Here is a 16,134-nt window from a genome sequence, read left to right as displayed (position 1 = left end):
ATTACGTCCACAAGGAGCTCTAGGCACAGCTTCCTTTTGCGATATAAATGGAATTGAAAATTTCCCCATCAAGTTATTCCACGTTTTTATAAGTTCAAACATAATATTTTACACCAATATATAGTCAAACTTGTTACATATTCATAGTACCAACACATAAACATAGACCTAATGGCTTGTCCCTGCTAAAACAATTGCAAAATGGCGGCGACGAGTGTTGACGTGTCTGACGTGACGGACCAGGTGCCGTTGGACGTGGAGGGGGACATCACCGTCCCCGGGGCGCCTCCCGAGATGGACGAGGACGACTTCTCCACGCTAGACGAGCCGGTGAAGGACACCATTCTCAGAGATCTGAAGGTAGCCATTGTATGACTGAGTGTAGAAGGGGAGGGGGGCAACGTTGGCTAGAACTCATTAAACAGGTGTTTATAATTTGTTTACAGGTGTTATTGTTTACGTCTCAGGTGCCTTCGCCGTTGACATATTACCCGCTACCATGCATTAGTACTGCACAAATATTTGTGAACCACGTTATACAGCAATAACGTTATAATATAGCCGTGGCGACTCTTGATTCGGGCTTACATTGCATTACCCTCAGCAAGAGTCGTGGAAAGATTCATTGGCAGAACTGCACATTTCCCGTTGGCTGCTCGATGCTCCGTTTTTGACCCGGTTTTTTGCTGTCCCGAGCTTCCCTACAATGTAACTCCACAATTGGCCGGGTTGCCGATGTTCAGATCGGCCCAAATATTCCACAGCGCGACCAAAAACTACCTAACCTCACTTATTTACGCTCCGCGCGGCCATCTTGAATATAGTCGGGAATGTCCGGTGCAGTCGTCGGGAACGCTCGGCAGGCTTTCCGGTTATGATCGGAGAGTTTTCGGTCGCGCTTCGGTAATCGTGACGCTTCCGAGCGTTCCCGACGACTGCACCGGACATTCCCGACTATATTCAAGATGGCCGCGCGGAGCGTAAATAAGTGAGGTTAGGTAGTGTTTGGTCGCGCTGTGGAATATTTGGGCCGATCTGAACATCGGCAACCCGGCCAATTGTGGAGTTATATTGTAGGGAAGCTCGGGACAGCAAAAAACCGGGTCAAAAACGGAGCATCGAGCAGCCAACGGGAAATGTGCAGTTCTGCCAATGGATCTTTCCACGACTCTTGCTGAGGGTAATGCAATGTAAGCCCGAATCAAGAGTCGCCACGGCTAGTTATAATACAAAAATTATGTCCTTGACTCCTTGTGACCAAGGAGGTTAAATACAATTTTGATTTTTAACCTCCTTGGTTATACGTTTTCTATGTGCCATATGTCATTACATCCAGTCTGTACTTTCAGGCAGTAGGGAAGAAGTTTGTCCACGTGTTGAACCCACTGAAAGGAAGCCGGTCGTTACTGAGAGAGTGGGACCTGTGGGGACCGCTGGTGCTGTGTGTCATGGTGGCACTCTTACTACAGGGGGACAACGCAGCAGACACCGGAGCTCCGCAGTTCGCTGAGGTAAGCCAATGGTGCTACAGCGAAGTAATGCAGTAGACAGGTTACGTTCTTTCTGGTTAATCAAGAAAACATGAGGTTGAAGAAAAAAAGTGAGAAAACAAAATAAAAAGATGGAAATAAAAAAGTGAAGGAAGAAAATAGGAGAGATGTGTTATCCGTCAAAGTTTTGGAAATAGCAGCTGTTGAAATTTGAACATTTCACCTGAAGAAGCCCAGTACAGTACTTGATATACGCATTGCTTGTCACAGGTGTTTGTGATCCTGTGGGTGGGTGCTGTGGTAGTGACCTTGAACTCCCAGCTGCTTGGAGGTCAGCTGTCGTTCTTCCAGAGTGTGTGTGTCCTGGGCTACTGCGTCCTCCCTCTCAGCATCGCGCTCATCGTGTGCAGAATTATCCTGGCAGCCACCGCTACACAGACTATCGTTTTGTTCGCCATACGTTTTGTAACCGTGCTCCTTGGGTTCGCCTGGTCGACCTTCGCAGCCATGGCCTTCCTGGGAGACAGCCAACCAGTCAACAGAAAAGCTCTGGCAGTTTATCCAATCTTCTTGTTTTACTTTATCATCAGCTGGATGATAATATCACATACACACTCAGACACCTAGTGTTCAGACTAAAGTGAGATTTTAGACAGAAACAGTCTAGTTTTGGTCCTTATTGATACTAATTATGGTTGATGGCTTTCTTTCTGAAGAACACTCTAGTCAAAGGGTAGCTAGATGCTAAGAAGTAAAGTTGATGGGCTTTTTATTATTGGTCAATACTAGTAATTCAACTTGATTTCCAACAAGTTATTTCATATTCATAGGTAGTAAAGTTTGTTTTTGTATTATGTTGTGTCTTCTGTGCCATGACTGGAAAGAAAGCCTGTAATGGTGACAAGGAATTTATATATTGAAGGGTATGTGTATATATAGATGTTAAAATTACACTTTATAAGAGGTATTAAAAGGATGTAATTCTTTCATCAGAAGAGGCAGACCACAAGGTGACTTGTTATTTTGTGTATTGATCAAAATTTTATTTATTTCAAAGTTGGGCTTAAGTCATGTAATAAGGAGTTGACTTTTCAACCATATCATGTATTGTTTTGTCAATTTGCTAGATTGTAAAGCGTTTTTTTTTGGTGTGCACATGAAGATATGGCACATGGATTTGTTATTACATATAAGAGAATATCTGAGTATTTATAGACTAAGTCATTGTTGAAGGTCAGATCTCAAGAATCAGAGATTCAAGTTATTGTACAATCAGGTATATATGCAATCATATGATAACGTTTTGCTGCTGGAAAAGGGATATACTTGTTACAGTTAAAGATACCACCTACTGTGAAGTCATCATTACTGTATGAATAAATGTCATGCCTGTATGGATGATACACCAAATACATTTGTACAACTAAGCCTTTCTGTTGTACCCATTGCATTTCTTTGCTAAACAGTAATACAGAAAGTAGTTTGAAATCCTATGAGTAATGAACACAAATGACATGGAAAGTTAATTGTTATATCCTTCTACTATTTCAGTATGATGGTTCATCACAATGTAGTTATGAGGCTCAGCATGTTTACAAAGTAAGTTTGCATAATTTATACAATCCAACATGATACCAATTTCCATCTCAAAATATACAAACAATTCCTTTACAAGCATGTTGTCAGAGGTACCTAATGTACAGTCAAACGCAACACGCAACAAAATATTATTTAATTACATGTATATTCATGATAGAATATCAATATTCTTACATCATTGCACAATATGAAATAGGTCATCAATGCCAAAGTAATTACCAAGTAAGAATACAAAACCTATATGCATAACAGTCTAACATCAACAGACTAGAAGTAGTAAAACTGTAGAAGATACTATCATCTACAGAACTGTCTCCATCTCCAACCTGCTGTTCCTGTTATTACACGGACTCGTCTCATCAACAAAACATAGCTCTTCACAGTCATCCTCAGCAATAACTGTGCTGTCATCAGAAAACGTGGACCTTAGTCTGTTGTAGTCAGCAACGCCGTCAGACAGGGTGGACCTCTGCCGGCGGAACCCGAAGCGGACGATAGAATTGGAGACAACACTGTCAGCCACGACGGAGCGCTGGCGAAGCAGTTCCCAGGCTGAGCTCTGCCTGCTGAGGACTCTCTTCTTGGGCATGTTGTAACGGAGCTCGCGCCAGAACCGGTGGTCAGTCCTGTTCTCGGCCTCATCTGACCACTTGATGCACGTGACGGCCTTCATCAGCTTCTGAACCTGCTCATTGAATATCTTCAGTGTCTGGAAAAAAGTGTCCACACCAATAATAACACTACTTCATCTCAAACAGAAAGTGGGGGAGACAGGACTTTAGATCACACACAATGCACTCCTAAGTGCTGTAGATTTTTCACCTTACACAAGCAGTTCCATAAATATTCATGTGCACCTAAAAGTTATCCTCATGCAGATGTTGAGATGGAAAATTGTCATGTTTCCTGGCAGCTACAATGTAGTCTTGCAGTTAGGAAAATGGTACAGCCAGAAAATGCTGTGATTTTTCCTCCCAAGATTTTCTTGAAGATTTAACTTTTTTTAACACAATTTAATTACCTCAAAGTCTTCCTGGTCCTTGATTGGCTGGTATTCAATCATAACAATTCTGGCCTTCTCCCGCAGCATCTCGTCCAGAGCGACACACGATGCAAACTTCATCCACTGGTTCTTCACGTAGTTAGGAGACAACACGAACAGCACTCGGCGAGACCGCTCAATGAACTCAACATAGTCCTCATATTTGTCTGGGTGTAGACAAGTGAATCTATCATTACAATACTACACAGAACAGAGCTTTATTTAGGTTTACATGATTTCCCTTATTTTGTACAAAGAAAACATGGTTACAAACATTACCTGATATTATGTGAAGCTTACCTGACCCTCCAATAAAGTCACGATGTTCGATCCTGACCACACAGCGACAGGTTTTCTCCAGGAAGGGCAGGAGTAGGTTTTTCACAAACCCAAGCTGCTCAATGTCATACAGGATAAAGACATCATACTCCTTCTGACCTGGAAATAGAAGGCAGAAACAATCAAAGAAATGTGTAGAATAGTCTGCAAACATAGCTGTCCAATTAAAGAAACTGCATTGCCATAAATCCTGCTACATTTAAAACTAAAATTGCTTTATATTGCACATATGTTTTTTAAATGTTCTATCTGAGGGTGTGTTCCTTCATGTAACTTTTCTTCCATAACGTCTGTCATTAACAACAAAAAGAAAGAAATGAAAGAAGAAAGGGTACGGTCTCATACCGAGGTCAGAGAACCTGAGTTTGCCCTTTGCCCTGGAACCGTTCATGTAGCCCAGGTACTTGATGTTGAGAGGCCCTGCCTCCACCCACCTCAAGAATGGATCCTCCCCAGGAATTCCAACCTAATTGATAGAAAACAGATCAAGACATGCTGTCAGTTTTTTTGTAGTATGTATTGACAAGGAGCATTGGCTTGGATCATAAACTGGCACTTTCCAGAAAAAGGGGGTTAAGCATTTGAAGGCTTATAGTTTTAAAAACTTGAAATTGTTTGCAGTAATACTTCCCATGCCACCTCTTAACCAAAGAGAAACTTTCCAACCTCGATGTGTCCATCCTTGAAGCTAACCCAGAAGGTTTTCCATTCATCGCTGGACAGAATGTGAGGAGTGGAGGCAGAGACTTCTCTCTGGTCTGACACCTGCGCGCCACGGACAGTCTTCCGTTGAATAGCAGACCTGGTGTTGTTGTCGGAGCCGATGATGATTTCGTACGTCACACCTTCATGTCCTGCATATCAAAAAGATTTTTTCAGAACCTCAGAAAGCCCGAAAAATGTAGAATTATTAATTTATGAACGGATGATACCTATGTTTATAGCACAATTAAAAGAAATATCAGGAGAATTAAGAAGAAGTACATTAACATTGTAAAATAAAGGGGTAGTAACGTTTCATTCTGTCCATTTCCTTAAATGGTAAGCATTTTCCAAACACATCCATGCTGTTCTTGCATAGCAATTGACACTGACAGAAAGCAAACATCCGAGACTTTCTGAATGGGTATGACCTGCAGGTTTGATGCCTTACCTTTCCCCTGGGACAGCAGGACCCTGGCGTTCTCCTGAAGCTTGACGTCCATGGTGAAGTGTGTGACGTGCAGCTCCTGTTCGTGGAACAGGTAATCCTCGTCACCACCAGACGTGTACTCTATGGTGTCTGCAATACAATATACATTATCAATAGCTCAATTAATCACCGTTATGTCAATAGACCACCTGTTGATTGACTTGATCAAACAGATAGCATAGCATCCACTCAATGACATAGTTCAACATCATTAAAACGTTTACCTTAAAAGGTCAAAATATGAAAATACTTACATTATTCACTTCAGCTGTCACATACTGATGATTAATATGGTATGTACAATTAATGTATGTTGCCTTGCTAATTTTTACTGTATCAAAACTATAATATCCAACGACAATGTTTGCCATATGTAAAGAAAGACATCCTCGATCTGATGTGTGATTCCATAGCTATCCGACATGAAGACTATTCTACAATTCATAAATGACAGCTATTAATGAGATTATTCTGACAAATTTGAACTTGCAAACAACAAAAACAACAGATACCTCCTTCCTCAAATGGCATGAACTTGTCCTTAATCATTAGACGTATCTCGAGTTTCTTCCAGTAATACACCATGGCCAGGAGACATAACGTTATCAGCACAGCACCGCCCCCTGCCGCCCCATTCCTGTACTGCTGCATTTTCTCTCTCACATCATCCCCGAAGACGGGAGGAGCGTTGGGATCTGATAGGATGTAATTGAGATACGTCATGCTTCAGATGTCTCAAAGATGACATGATTACCGCCAACCACTTATATTTATGGGAAACAACGACAGTCTTGGACATAATTTTGTAGATAAGGGTATCAATTATTAACTCCTGCTGCAAAGTCTGCCTTGTCCCCCCGACGACCAGTGTCGGTCATGGGACTAGGTAGGTAGGTAGGTATCAATTATGCCCGCATATCATTGTACTCCTGGTTCAGCGTTCAAATTGCTACACCTTAGACAACTGATACAAAGAAGTTGAACATACATGTAAAGTACCTGAAGACGTGCAAGCGATCTGTAAACGTGAAACAAGAATGTGGTACTTTGCATCTTGTCGTTGTGCAAGCTAAGCATGTGAGCACTGCAAGCCTCCTTCACTTGGGGTTCTTCCCATTCACTACTCTTCAAATACCTTTAAATTTAGTGGAAACCATAAAGTGGCCACATGGCAGACTTTCTTGGGGGAAAATGACACAAGCTTAAAGATCTAGAATCATCTCACCGTCCCCCTCCCTCAGCTCGACCGGTACTGTGTGGTTACCGTACTCGTTCTTAGCCACGCAGGTATACTTCCTGTAATCTCCAGGCCGGATGTCGGTGATGAACAGGGCCCTGGTCACGTACACTTTCCTTTCCTTGTCCTCCCTAAAATTATAAGTAAAGTCGATTTAACAAAAACAATGATGCCTCAAACGTTGAAAAATGACGTTCCGTTTTCCTGCTTTTCCATTTATGTCTTGAACACACGAGGATCCATATTGACAAAGAAGGTTTCACTCATGATCACTTACACACTCAGTACCGTGGCCGTAGAAGGTTTCAGAGCATGCAAAGGAGCTTTTTCATGCCTTAGAAAAATTCTTTCCCATGCGAGCTGCCAGAGAGGCTTTCCAAAGCAAGCGGTGAATATGGTGCACGCCAGTTAAAACTCACCTCTCGATATGCGGTCCCTCGTGGTGAATCCTGCCCGTATCTTTGATAAAGGCGCCGTTGGTGATCCAGTACACCTGTGTGATCACCTGCTGTACGCCCATGTACGCCCTGCAGGTGATGTTGACGTTCTGTCCCGGCCGGCGGTACTCCACACACGGATCGGAACAAAATGGTTGTTGGATGTTGGGTGAGTGTTTGGTCTTCGCCGCTGGTGAGGATACATGTGACAGGAACTTTATGACCGAGGAAATCGCACCAATTCTCCAAGAGAAGAGTTCTCTCGGTTAGTATTACAAGGATAGAAAAGTACAAACAAGACAAGGGGCTGCACATGTATTGTAAGATAAGTTTTCCTTTAACCCTAAACGAACGCAATTCTAGGTTCTGAGCAGTGGATAGTTCATTTTCGTAAAGAAAAATTTTATATGGTTTTCATAAGACTCTTATCAAGTTGTAGAGCATCACTGATGTATTTATTCACCGTCTTATGAAAAATGAAAGTTTTAAGGACTACTTGTGCAATCTCATCGGTTGTTTGTATAACATTCAAAAAGGAACATTGCTGACTCGACAGTTACAAACACATACAGGCAGGAGAAAAGAATTGTACTGACGTTTCACGTGGAGTGATATATATCCGACCAGTCGCTCCGTCCCGTTCACCCCCTCACATCGGTACGTGCCGTTATCCGGATCTATCTGTACACTGTCTATCTCCAACGTCTCGCGTAGGTCTCCTCTCAGTGTGATCCTTTCTGAGGGTGGGTCCGTCCAGGGGAACTCTCTGCCATCTTTGTACCAAGAGAACGGGCTGTTGGGAAAGATGCAGTCCGCTAGGGGGCATCTCATCTGCACCTCTTCCTCTTCGTAAGCCTTGTGAATCTCGTGTTCATCAATATAGTCACATGGATCTGGTTCTTCTGTGAAACAATATTTTACGTGTAAGTAATAAGATGACTGGGACATTTACAAAAAAGACAAGTACAAATTCGTGGTCTTGAGAGAGTGACTATCTTAAGTATCTATTTCCTAGAATCACTTCAACCAAGCTTATAAGTTTAAATGATTTAGACTTAACGAGAACACAGTCTATAGGAAATATCAAGGAAGTCTTTTCAACATGAAATCACTCAAACTTGGTGAAATATCAATCATGTCCAAATTGTTACCGTAGTCCCAGTTATCATCATAGCCATCAGTTGAAGAGTCGAGCGTTGGAGCGACCGTCAAGGGAGACGCAGATCTTGCGAAAAGAAGAATCGCAAACACTGTTCCGAGCACCATCTACAGAATATGAAAACATATCTATGTTTCAAAACAAGAACCTTTTTTTTTTCAGGAAAACCCTTTCGTCACTTTTTTTCCGCGCACTACCACGGAATAAATTATAATTAATGATGTTCATCTCCACTTAACTTGCAAATACCCTAAGTACTAGAATGAAATTCACTTTACCTCCAAATGTCACGAAGCTATCTCAAATTATCGTGACCACAATCTAACAAACAACAAACACACACACCAAACACACACAGACGCCAACAATAAATAACCCTTTTGCTGAACATAACCTTAAAGTTAACACCAAGTAATACTAAAAAAAACTGTGCCTGACGAAGGCATGTGTTCAGGATGCCCTGAGGAGAATGACAGACAGAAACATTAACACACTAAAATATATGGTTGTAAAACTAAGGAAACTATTTAAATTGATTTACAAACCCGATGAAACTATTTACGGAACGGAAACATTTCTGTTTCCCATTTTTTATATTTGCCCGTTTCCTGGTTCTAGCCTCCTATGCTGACTTACGGGTTGGTCTTTGTATTTATCATATGCTAATTTCTGAAGTTCATCAAGCATGCGCCTATACTTTTAAACACATTTGCTGTCATAAACATTTTGAACGCCTGTTGAGTGGCATATCCGAAATGTTCCACAAAGCGAACAATGAGCTGCTCAATACCCCCCCCCTAACATTGCCACAGTGGACTCGTCCTAAGGTGGGGTGTCGACCGACCTGTTTGTTTTGTTTACGTAGTTTCTTCTGACGTCATCTGACCTTTCTGTTGACGGTTTGTCTTGCTGCCGACCTGCGGACTCCACCACCCGTTCTGATCGTCCACATTTACCGGTGGAAACTCCAGCTTAATCAAGTCGCGCCAACTCGTTTCTGATGCATTTGATCTCTTGTGAAGGGCGCTAAATGTTATACTTATAGACTTCAACTATTGTGTGCATCGTTTCTATGATGAGTGTAGAATATGTGCTTCTCAAGTTGTACCTTGTTGGACCCTTTACGCGCTGAACACACAATGGTACGTGAGAGTATGTGAAGGTTTACAAGTAGGTGCAGGCGGCCATGTCCCCTTACAACGCTCAACAGCAGGATTTCCTTTCGAGAGACGTATTATAGATTCAGCTTGGTACATGTGTAGTAAAATACGGAAATGAACATTATGATGGTTACTTTTCTTTATCCTTAGCCGTACAAGTTTGTCCCTTAGATTACCCACAGAGAACTGATCCTGCAAGAAGGTAGAGTACTCAAAACACTATACTTCCCACAGACGTCCCGCCGTTGGATTAAATTTGACTGTTGCATGCCAGTACCGGTACCAAAAGTTTGAAAATAGGCGACGTATTTTAGTACCGCTACAGAAATGTTTCATGTTGAAACTGAAAAATCGATGTAGATCTGGTAGCGAATCTTCACCCCTAATAAGGCATGTCACATGCATTGACAAAGCACGACGTAGCCCCACAAGACACCAAACATCTTTCTAAACCCATGTTCATCAAGCTTTTTATCAAGAACAAGTGACAAACCTGCTAAACAATATTGTCACTTGTATTGAGATAATCCACTCACCTTGTTCACTGTGCGATGTACTTCAGGCAGCCCAATTTAAACATTCAAGATGGAGCACGTCTTTGACTTAAAGAAGGCGTGACGAGAACACGTCTTTAGGTGGCTAGGGCTTATAAGTGAATGGATCTTGCTTTTTGAATCCTGCAATCCGTAGTACGGGTGTCTGCTGCCTCTGTCGAATAACATGAGACGGAAAAGAAACCCCAAAGACTTCTGGTTTCTGCAACGCCTGTACGCAGCTGGTGTGTTACGCCGAACGGCGGTTATACCGGCTATATAGATACAGATACCTGTAGCGGAACGCCCACGTGGGGAAGTGAAAGGGGAACTCCCACGACTTCCCTGTTTTGCGCACTGGCGTACGTTGTTTTATTAAAGAACCTTTGCAGCAACAATGCTCAGACAGGTGATCTAGGAACAGAAACTAGGTAGTTGTTGTTCGTTTCTTGTCTTATTACCGCCATGAGTAACGGAGGTATTGTTTTTGGTCTGTGTGTGTGTGTGTGTGTCTGTGTGTGTGTGTCTGTGTGTGTCTGTGTCTGTGTACATGTGTCTGTGTCTGTGTTTCCGCATTTGTAGTCAGCATAACCTCAGAACGCCTTTATGGATTGTGATGATATTTAGTTTGTTGATAGGTCGTAGGAAAACAAAGTTCAAGGTCAAATATGGGCCTCCTGGTGGCTGACGATGGTACTTGGAACTTGGTACTGCAGCAAAAGATCCGGTGTTTGTGTCCTTTGTCCTGAACATACTATGGTCTTGACTTTTTGGCGACAGATAGCTTTTCCTGTCAGGAATAAGTGATGTGGGTTTTCCCAACTAGCAGCTCGTTCTGGAACTGCAGTGGAGTTCCTGTCGACATCTTTTAAAGCGGATAAGACCAGAAAGGAACAAATTATCTTATCATCTATGGCATATAGGTAGCTAAGAGATATGTACATAATTATGTAACCCTAATTTAGGGTTGGCTAATTTAGGGTCATGTAACCCTAATTTAGAGTTACGCTAACCCTAACCCTGTAGTTATGAACTCATTTCCCACCTCAGCTGACTCCATGCTTGCTGACTTGCTGGTTCTCAATGCAGAATTTACGTCATGCCTGACGCTATGATGTACTGATGTCTCGTGCAGAATCGATATCTTACTGGTAGATTACCTAAACTCTCAAGGCCGCATTCTATCACAAGCTGTAGCTAATAGCTAAATCGCCACCCTTCCTTGCCAAATACGAAATGTACTTGAATTCATACTGTTCGCAAATCTTACTGTTGAACATGATGTACATTGACAGCGGATCAACAAGCAATTATGATAGGTCACCTCCTCCCTTTGATGTACTGCGCCTACTGATCTTATGCTCACCATGACACTACACAACCGGTACATCTGCAAATTATCAATACATGGATTCACCCACACATGGTATCAAATCAGTTCTTGGTATACCGCTCCAAAAGATTCTCTCTGCTGTCCTATATTTGACTAAACCTCCTAATCCACGGATTTGTTTGTAACCACTATATCGAGATGAGGTACGTTAACATTTCAATTCATCGAAAATGTCTTTATCAGCTCTATATTTGCCCATGTTTTGTATGCTGCTTCTTTTCTGTTTCACATGTGATACGTGTACGGCCTTGGGAGTGTTATCTTGACTTCAAGGGTACAGCTGTCCGGCTGCGTAAATAGTGAACGTCACAGATAGGACTAAGTACGTTTTACCAAGAAGCGATAGATATAAGTACGACGTTCAGACAGCATTATCCTCGTCGGCTATTTTCTACATGTGCACTTTGTGGTAACTTTCTGCAGAGACTTGCCGCATGATGTTTGTTCCTTCTAGGCGGTGGGTGGGCATGCTGAAATGCTGGGGCAGAAGGAAGATGAGCGCCGCACTAGCAGCAGGACTGATGGAGGCTGACGAGGGACTTGCCCGGAGGAACACACCTTTTCACGCGATACCAGGGCCGCCAAGCCTGCCGCTCATCGGTCGGCTAAAGGACTACTCTTCTTTAGGTGAAGTCAAAGGATGTCTGTCATTTTTTTCCTTCTTCACAAACACGTGAATGTATCGAGGTAAAAAATATCAAAGACTCAGATGCAGTAGATCCGCGTTGGCAAGGCAACCATTTTAAAACGCTTTTCTATTCATCTGATATGAAATATTCAAGACATACCTGGCCAAACCATGGCATGTTAAACTAATATCTAGAATGTAATTTTAGATATCCGACACCCGAGGCGCAAACACATGGTGGGTACGTGATGCGAATAGATATATGTACTACTAACGTTATCCGATAAGAGAATTGTAGACATAGCTTGTTGAAATGGTTTGGCCTTGAAGAAGCGATTCTATGCGTATATGTGTCCACAAGGATCGTTCGTCTGAACACAATGTACCGATCTCTGTAGGTATTCTTATTCTTTTATAATTACTTGCCGTTACGACGCTCAGGCCGTTACGGAGTGGGCAGGCTTCACGAGCGCCATCTTGACCTTCACCGTCAGTATGGTGACATCTGCAGAGAGAAGCTCCTCGGGCGCGAGATCGTTCACGTCTTCTCTCGAGAGATTGCACAGGAAGTCTTCATGCAGGTTTGACGCTTGTATTCATGACATCGGCACTAGCTAGTATCCATAATAAAACTCCAATTATAGAGGTGGCATTAAGCTTATTATATTGTGTATGGTATTCAATATACCTGGGGGGGGGGTGTATAGCCATCATGTTTTGAGGTATTTGTGATTTGTTTCTGCGCTTTGATGAGATTTGTTGATAGGCGCTAGGCCATGACAACATGTGTTACTGAAGTTCCGCGCCACCTATCGGGATCTATTATTTTGCACGTTTTCTGGACTACGTATGAAGCTATCCTAATTAAGAAAAAAACACTGTAACAAACATAGAGTTTATCTTCAGGAAGGCCGGTACCCCGGACGGACCGTGATCGAACCTGATGTGGTGTACAGGACGGGACGGGGCATCCCGCTGGGACTCCTCAACCTGTAAGACTGACTTCTAGATCTATAGGCTTGTGTAATGATACACGTACCTAGCACCATAACGGGCACAAAATTTACACTCCAGTCAATGTATGGATCGGAGTGTACACTGGGGCATACATGTTTGCATGCAATGGGTACAAAATTGTAGCATGTATGATCTCCTTCGGTCAAAATTGACAACGGTAAAATCCTAATTGATAACAGCCCATTTGTAGTGTAAAACCTGTAGTGTACAACCTTTGTAGTATTGTAGTATACAACCTTGACAAGGTACAGAAAGGTCTCACAAGGCCCGACAATATTGGTGCAGACGCCATATCGCTGCTATATCTTCCAGACAAGACGCGGAATGGCACCGTCTAAGACGTCTGGCTCAAGACAGGATCCTCCGGCCGGCCGTGCAGAGTGCCGTCCTCCACAACATGGACAACATCGCTCAGGAGTTCGTCATGAGGACCGACATGCTCCGCGATCCAGGAAGTGACGTCATGGAGAGAAATTACAAGGACGAGCTGCACCTGTGGTCCTTGGAATGTGCGTAATCTACAAATGTACATCTGGAGATTCTATAAGGATGAAAGAAGTATAGTAACGAAAAATGGCATCATCAAACATGTTGATTTTTTGTCGTTGTTAGGATCTAATTACTACATCAACAACAACACGGTGGATGGAGTTTGTTATTTTAATTTTTCGTATAGATAAACAAAGAAACAAAACTTTCTGCTTACTTTCTTCCGCAGCTATTGCCCGCCTGGCTTTCGGGATACGTGCTGGCTGTCTAGGCATGGATTTGACCGAGAACTCAGACGCGATGCAGTTGGTCCGCAGCACACAGATGTACTTCCGCTGCCTTGGGAAGCTGATTTTTAGTCTTCCCTTGTACAAAGTAGTCCCCACTCCCACCTGGAGAAGTATGGCATCAGCTCAGGATACATTCGTAAGGTTAGATTACAATAAACTCCATTTATTGGGTAACATGTATTTATTATGCTTCGTACATTAGATTTCAGCACCTTGGACAGAACCAACCTGATGTATTAGCTCAACATAACATTTTGTACAAAACAACAGATCTATAATTAAGAAAAAAATGCTCTGGTGACCAAATTCAGCTTCTCACTCCATTTCCTCAGCGAATAACGTTTCAAGAAACATGCATAACTGATATTAATAGCTCCTGGATTAATTCTCATCCAGATTATCAGAAAATTATATCAGACAAGCGTGGAGAAATGCTGAACATGGTGACCCGGGAACCGAGGACAGCCTTCTCTTCCACCTTCTGAAGAAATCAGAGCTCAGTAAGGAGGAGGTGGGCGCCACCATCACGGACCTGTTCCAGGGCGGGATCGACACGGTACGGACAGAAAAAACTTCCTGTGTTTGTATGCGGCTTCTGTGCATTTTATTTACAACAGAAAGAACTAAGGCAATATACTACTAACAGTTCTATAGTAGAAAATGTCCGGTAATCATTTTAACATTCTGGCATTCTTATTATTGGTTATGTCTACTGAAAGCCATTGTTAAAATATTGAAATATATTTTCTTTCCATCCAGACCACCAATGGCATGATGTACAGTCTGTTCGCCCTGGCCAAAAACCCGGAGGTTCAAGACTTAGTCTACCGAGAGATCCGTACCCACCTGCCCGAGGGCGCGCCGGTCACGCCTGAGGTCCTGAGGAAAATGAAGTATCTTAAGGCAGTCATCAAGGAGACTTTGAGGTGAGGGAGAGTGTCGGAACATCTCCGGCCAAAACCAAATTGTTTGGAGACAGTTTCGTTGGCGTTTCATTTCCTATAGCACAAACTACCAACAAAGTAATCTTATTGATCTGCTATGGTACTGCTTTTGTTCTGATTTAAAAACATCCTCTACAATTATACAATCGACTAACATCATAAAACTATTTATTTTTCTCGGTCTCCGTAGATTGTGGCCGGTAATTTTTGGGAACCCCAGACTGTATGATTATGACGTTGTTCTAGGTGGCTACGACGTGCCTGCAAAGGTAAGTCCCTAATCACATCGTATGAACAACACTCTAGCACGGTGACACCTTGACGGATTCATGTGTTTTATGTTCACTTAGTATACTTAATAGCTTTAATTTTGAATACTTTTTGCACTGACAAGCTAGACATAATCACAAACAGTTATGTATGGTCAATATATGATACAAAATTACAATATTTAACGGACATCTTTGTTTACCTCTCTTGCCAGACTGAAATCCTGGTACATCATCGCGTCATGTGCCGCCAGGAGAGGTATTTCACGGATCCACTGACCTTTGACCCAACCCGTTGGCTCCGTGACGAGAACACGTCACCAGTTCCGCCGTACCTGTTCATGCCGTTTGGACACGGAGTGCGCATGTGCATCGGTAAGTAGAAAACGAGGTCTATGATTACTAATTTTTTGGGGGGACAAATCATCTGTTGTTTGAGAAATATGTAAGTCTGGAATTATACGGGGATTTTACGAGTATTTGTATTTGAAAAAAAATGAAATTCACTTTTTAAAAAGTTCATTTTCTTCCATCAGGCCGGCGGTTTGCCGAGCAGCAGCTACAGCTCCTGATTATCCGGGTAAGCAACTGACCTATATCATCATAAGATCGAGTTGAATTTTGTTAAGATAACGTTTTCTTCGTTCTCTTTCCTATTTGTCCACGTTTAGTTCCTGACACTCTTAGTTCCTTCCTCCCCAGATCTTGCAGCGGTTCCATGTGGAGTGCCAGGAGGCGGAGTTGGGGCAGGTCTTTAGTCTGGTGCTGCTGCCCGACAGGAACCCGCGCTTCGTCTTCCGCCGCAGGCAGGGCCACACGGCGTGGGCACCGCAGGCATGGACACACGGCGTAGGCACGACAGGCAGGGACGCACGGCGTAGGCACCGCAGACAGGGACACACGGCGTAGGCACCGC

The 16,134-nt window shown here is 42.8% G+C and overlaps 3 protein-coding genes and 1 pseudogene across 8 annotated transcripts in view; 3 read left to right on the top strand and 1 right to left on the bottom strand.

Annotated features, from left to right (window-relative positions):
- Positions 1-172, top strand: part of LOC109469628 — a 2,874-nt pseudogene extending 2,702 nt beyond the window's left edge.
- LOC109469839 (protein YIPF6-like) lies at positions 36-2,940 on the top strand. Its single transcript, XM_019768573.1, has 3 exons — positions 36-360; positions 1,350-1,511; positions 1,761-2,940. The coding sequence occupies exons 1-3, from the start codon at positions 202-204 to the stop codon at positions 2,115-2,117; spliced, it is 678 nt and encodes a 225-aa protein (XP_019624132.1). The 5' UTR covers positions 36-201; the 3' UTR covers positions 2,118-2,940.
- LOC109469837 lies at positions 2,536-13,626 on the bottom strand. Of its 5 annotated transcripts, none has more exons than XM_019768564.1 (13): positions 13,463-13,626; positions 12,596-12,599; positions 8,488-8,602; positions 7,933-8,238; positions 7,319-7,526; positions 6,888-7,030; positions 6,175-6,357; positions 5,624-5,752; positions 5,137-5,324; positions 4,816-4,936; positions 4,432-4,569; positions 4,111-4,298; positions 2,536-3,798 (listed from the first exon to the last, which is right to left on the bottom strand). In XM_019768564.1, exons 1-13 carry the CDS (start codon positions 13,516-13,518, stop codon positions 3,391-3,393), a joined length of 2,187 nt encoding a protein of 728 aa, XP_019624123.1. In that variant the 5' UTR covers positions 13,519-13,626; the 3' UTR covers positions 2,536-3,390. The 5 variants fall into 5 exon arrangements, with proteins under 5 accessions (XP_019624123.1, XP_019624126.1, XP_019624127.1 ...); XM_019768567.1 differs by having other exon boundaries at positions 7,933-8,229; XM_019768568.1 differs by lacking the exon at positions 12,596-12,599 and having other exon boundaries at positions 13,489-13,626.
- LOC109469838 (cytochrome P450 27C1-like) overlaps positions 10,572-16,134 on the top strand; it is an 8,512-nt gene continuing 2,949 nt past the window's right edge. Inside the window, exons 1-12 of one of the 2 annotated variants that reach the window (XM_019768572.1) lie at positions 10,572-10,619; positions 12,036-12,208; positions 12,651-12,790; positions 13,116-13,201; positions 13,539-13,735; positions 13,945-14,146; positions 14,402-14,561; positions 14,765-14,931; positions 15,140-15,218; positions 15,434-15,593; positions 15,755-15,798; positions 15,921-16,127. In XM_019768572.1, coding sequence (XP_019624131.1) covers positions 12,049-12,208; positions 12,651-12,790; positions 13,116-13,201; positions 13,539-13,735; positions 13,945-14,146; positions 14,402-14,561; positions 14,765-14,931; positions 15,140-15,218; positions 15,434-15,593; positions 15,755-15,798; positions 15,921-16,127 — 1,602 coding nt within the window. In that variant the 5' untranslated portion in view covers positions 10,572-10,619; positions 12,036-12,048. Of the gene's footprint in view, positions 10,620-10,724; positions 12,209-12,650; positions 12,791-13,115; positions 13,202-13,538; positions 13,736-13,944; positions 14,147-14,401; positions 14,562-14,764; positions 14,932-15,139; positions 15,219-15,433; positions 15,594-15,754; positions 15,799-15,920; positions 16,128-16,134 lie in introns of those variants that run through there. The other variant, XM_019768571.1, reaches the window with a different exon arrangement.

This window comes from Branchiostoma belcheri, unplaced genomic scaffold, assembly GCF_001625305.1.
Source record: "Branchiostoma belcheri isolate BF01 breed outbred unplaced genomic scaffold, Haploidv18h27 scaffold21, whole genome shotgun sequence".
In the NCBI taxonomy this organism is placed as follows: domain Eukaryota; kingdom Metazoa; phylum Chordata; class Leptocardii; order Amphioxiformes; family Branchiostomatidae; genus Branchiostoma; species Branchiostoma belcheri.
The sequence above is the reverse complement of the archived record's forward strand: the minus strand, read 5'-3'. Positions and strand labels throughout refer to the sequence as shown.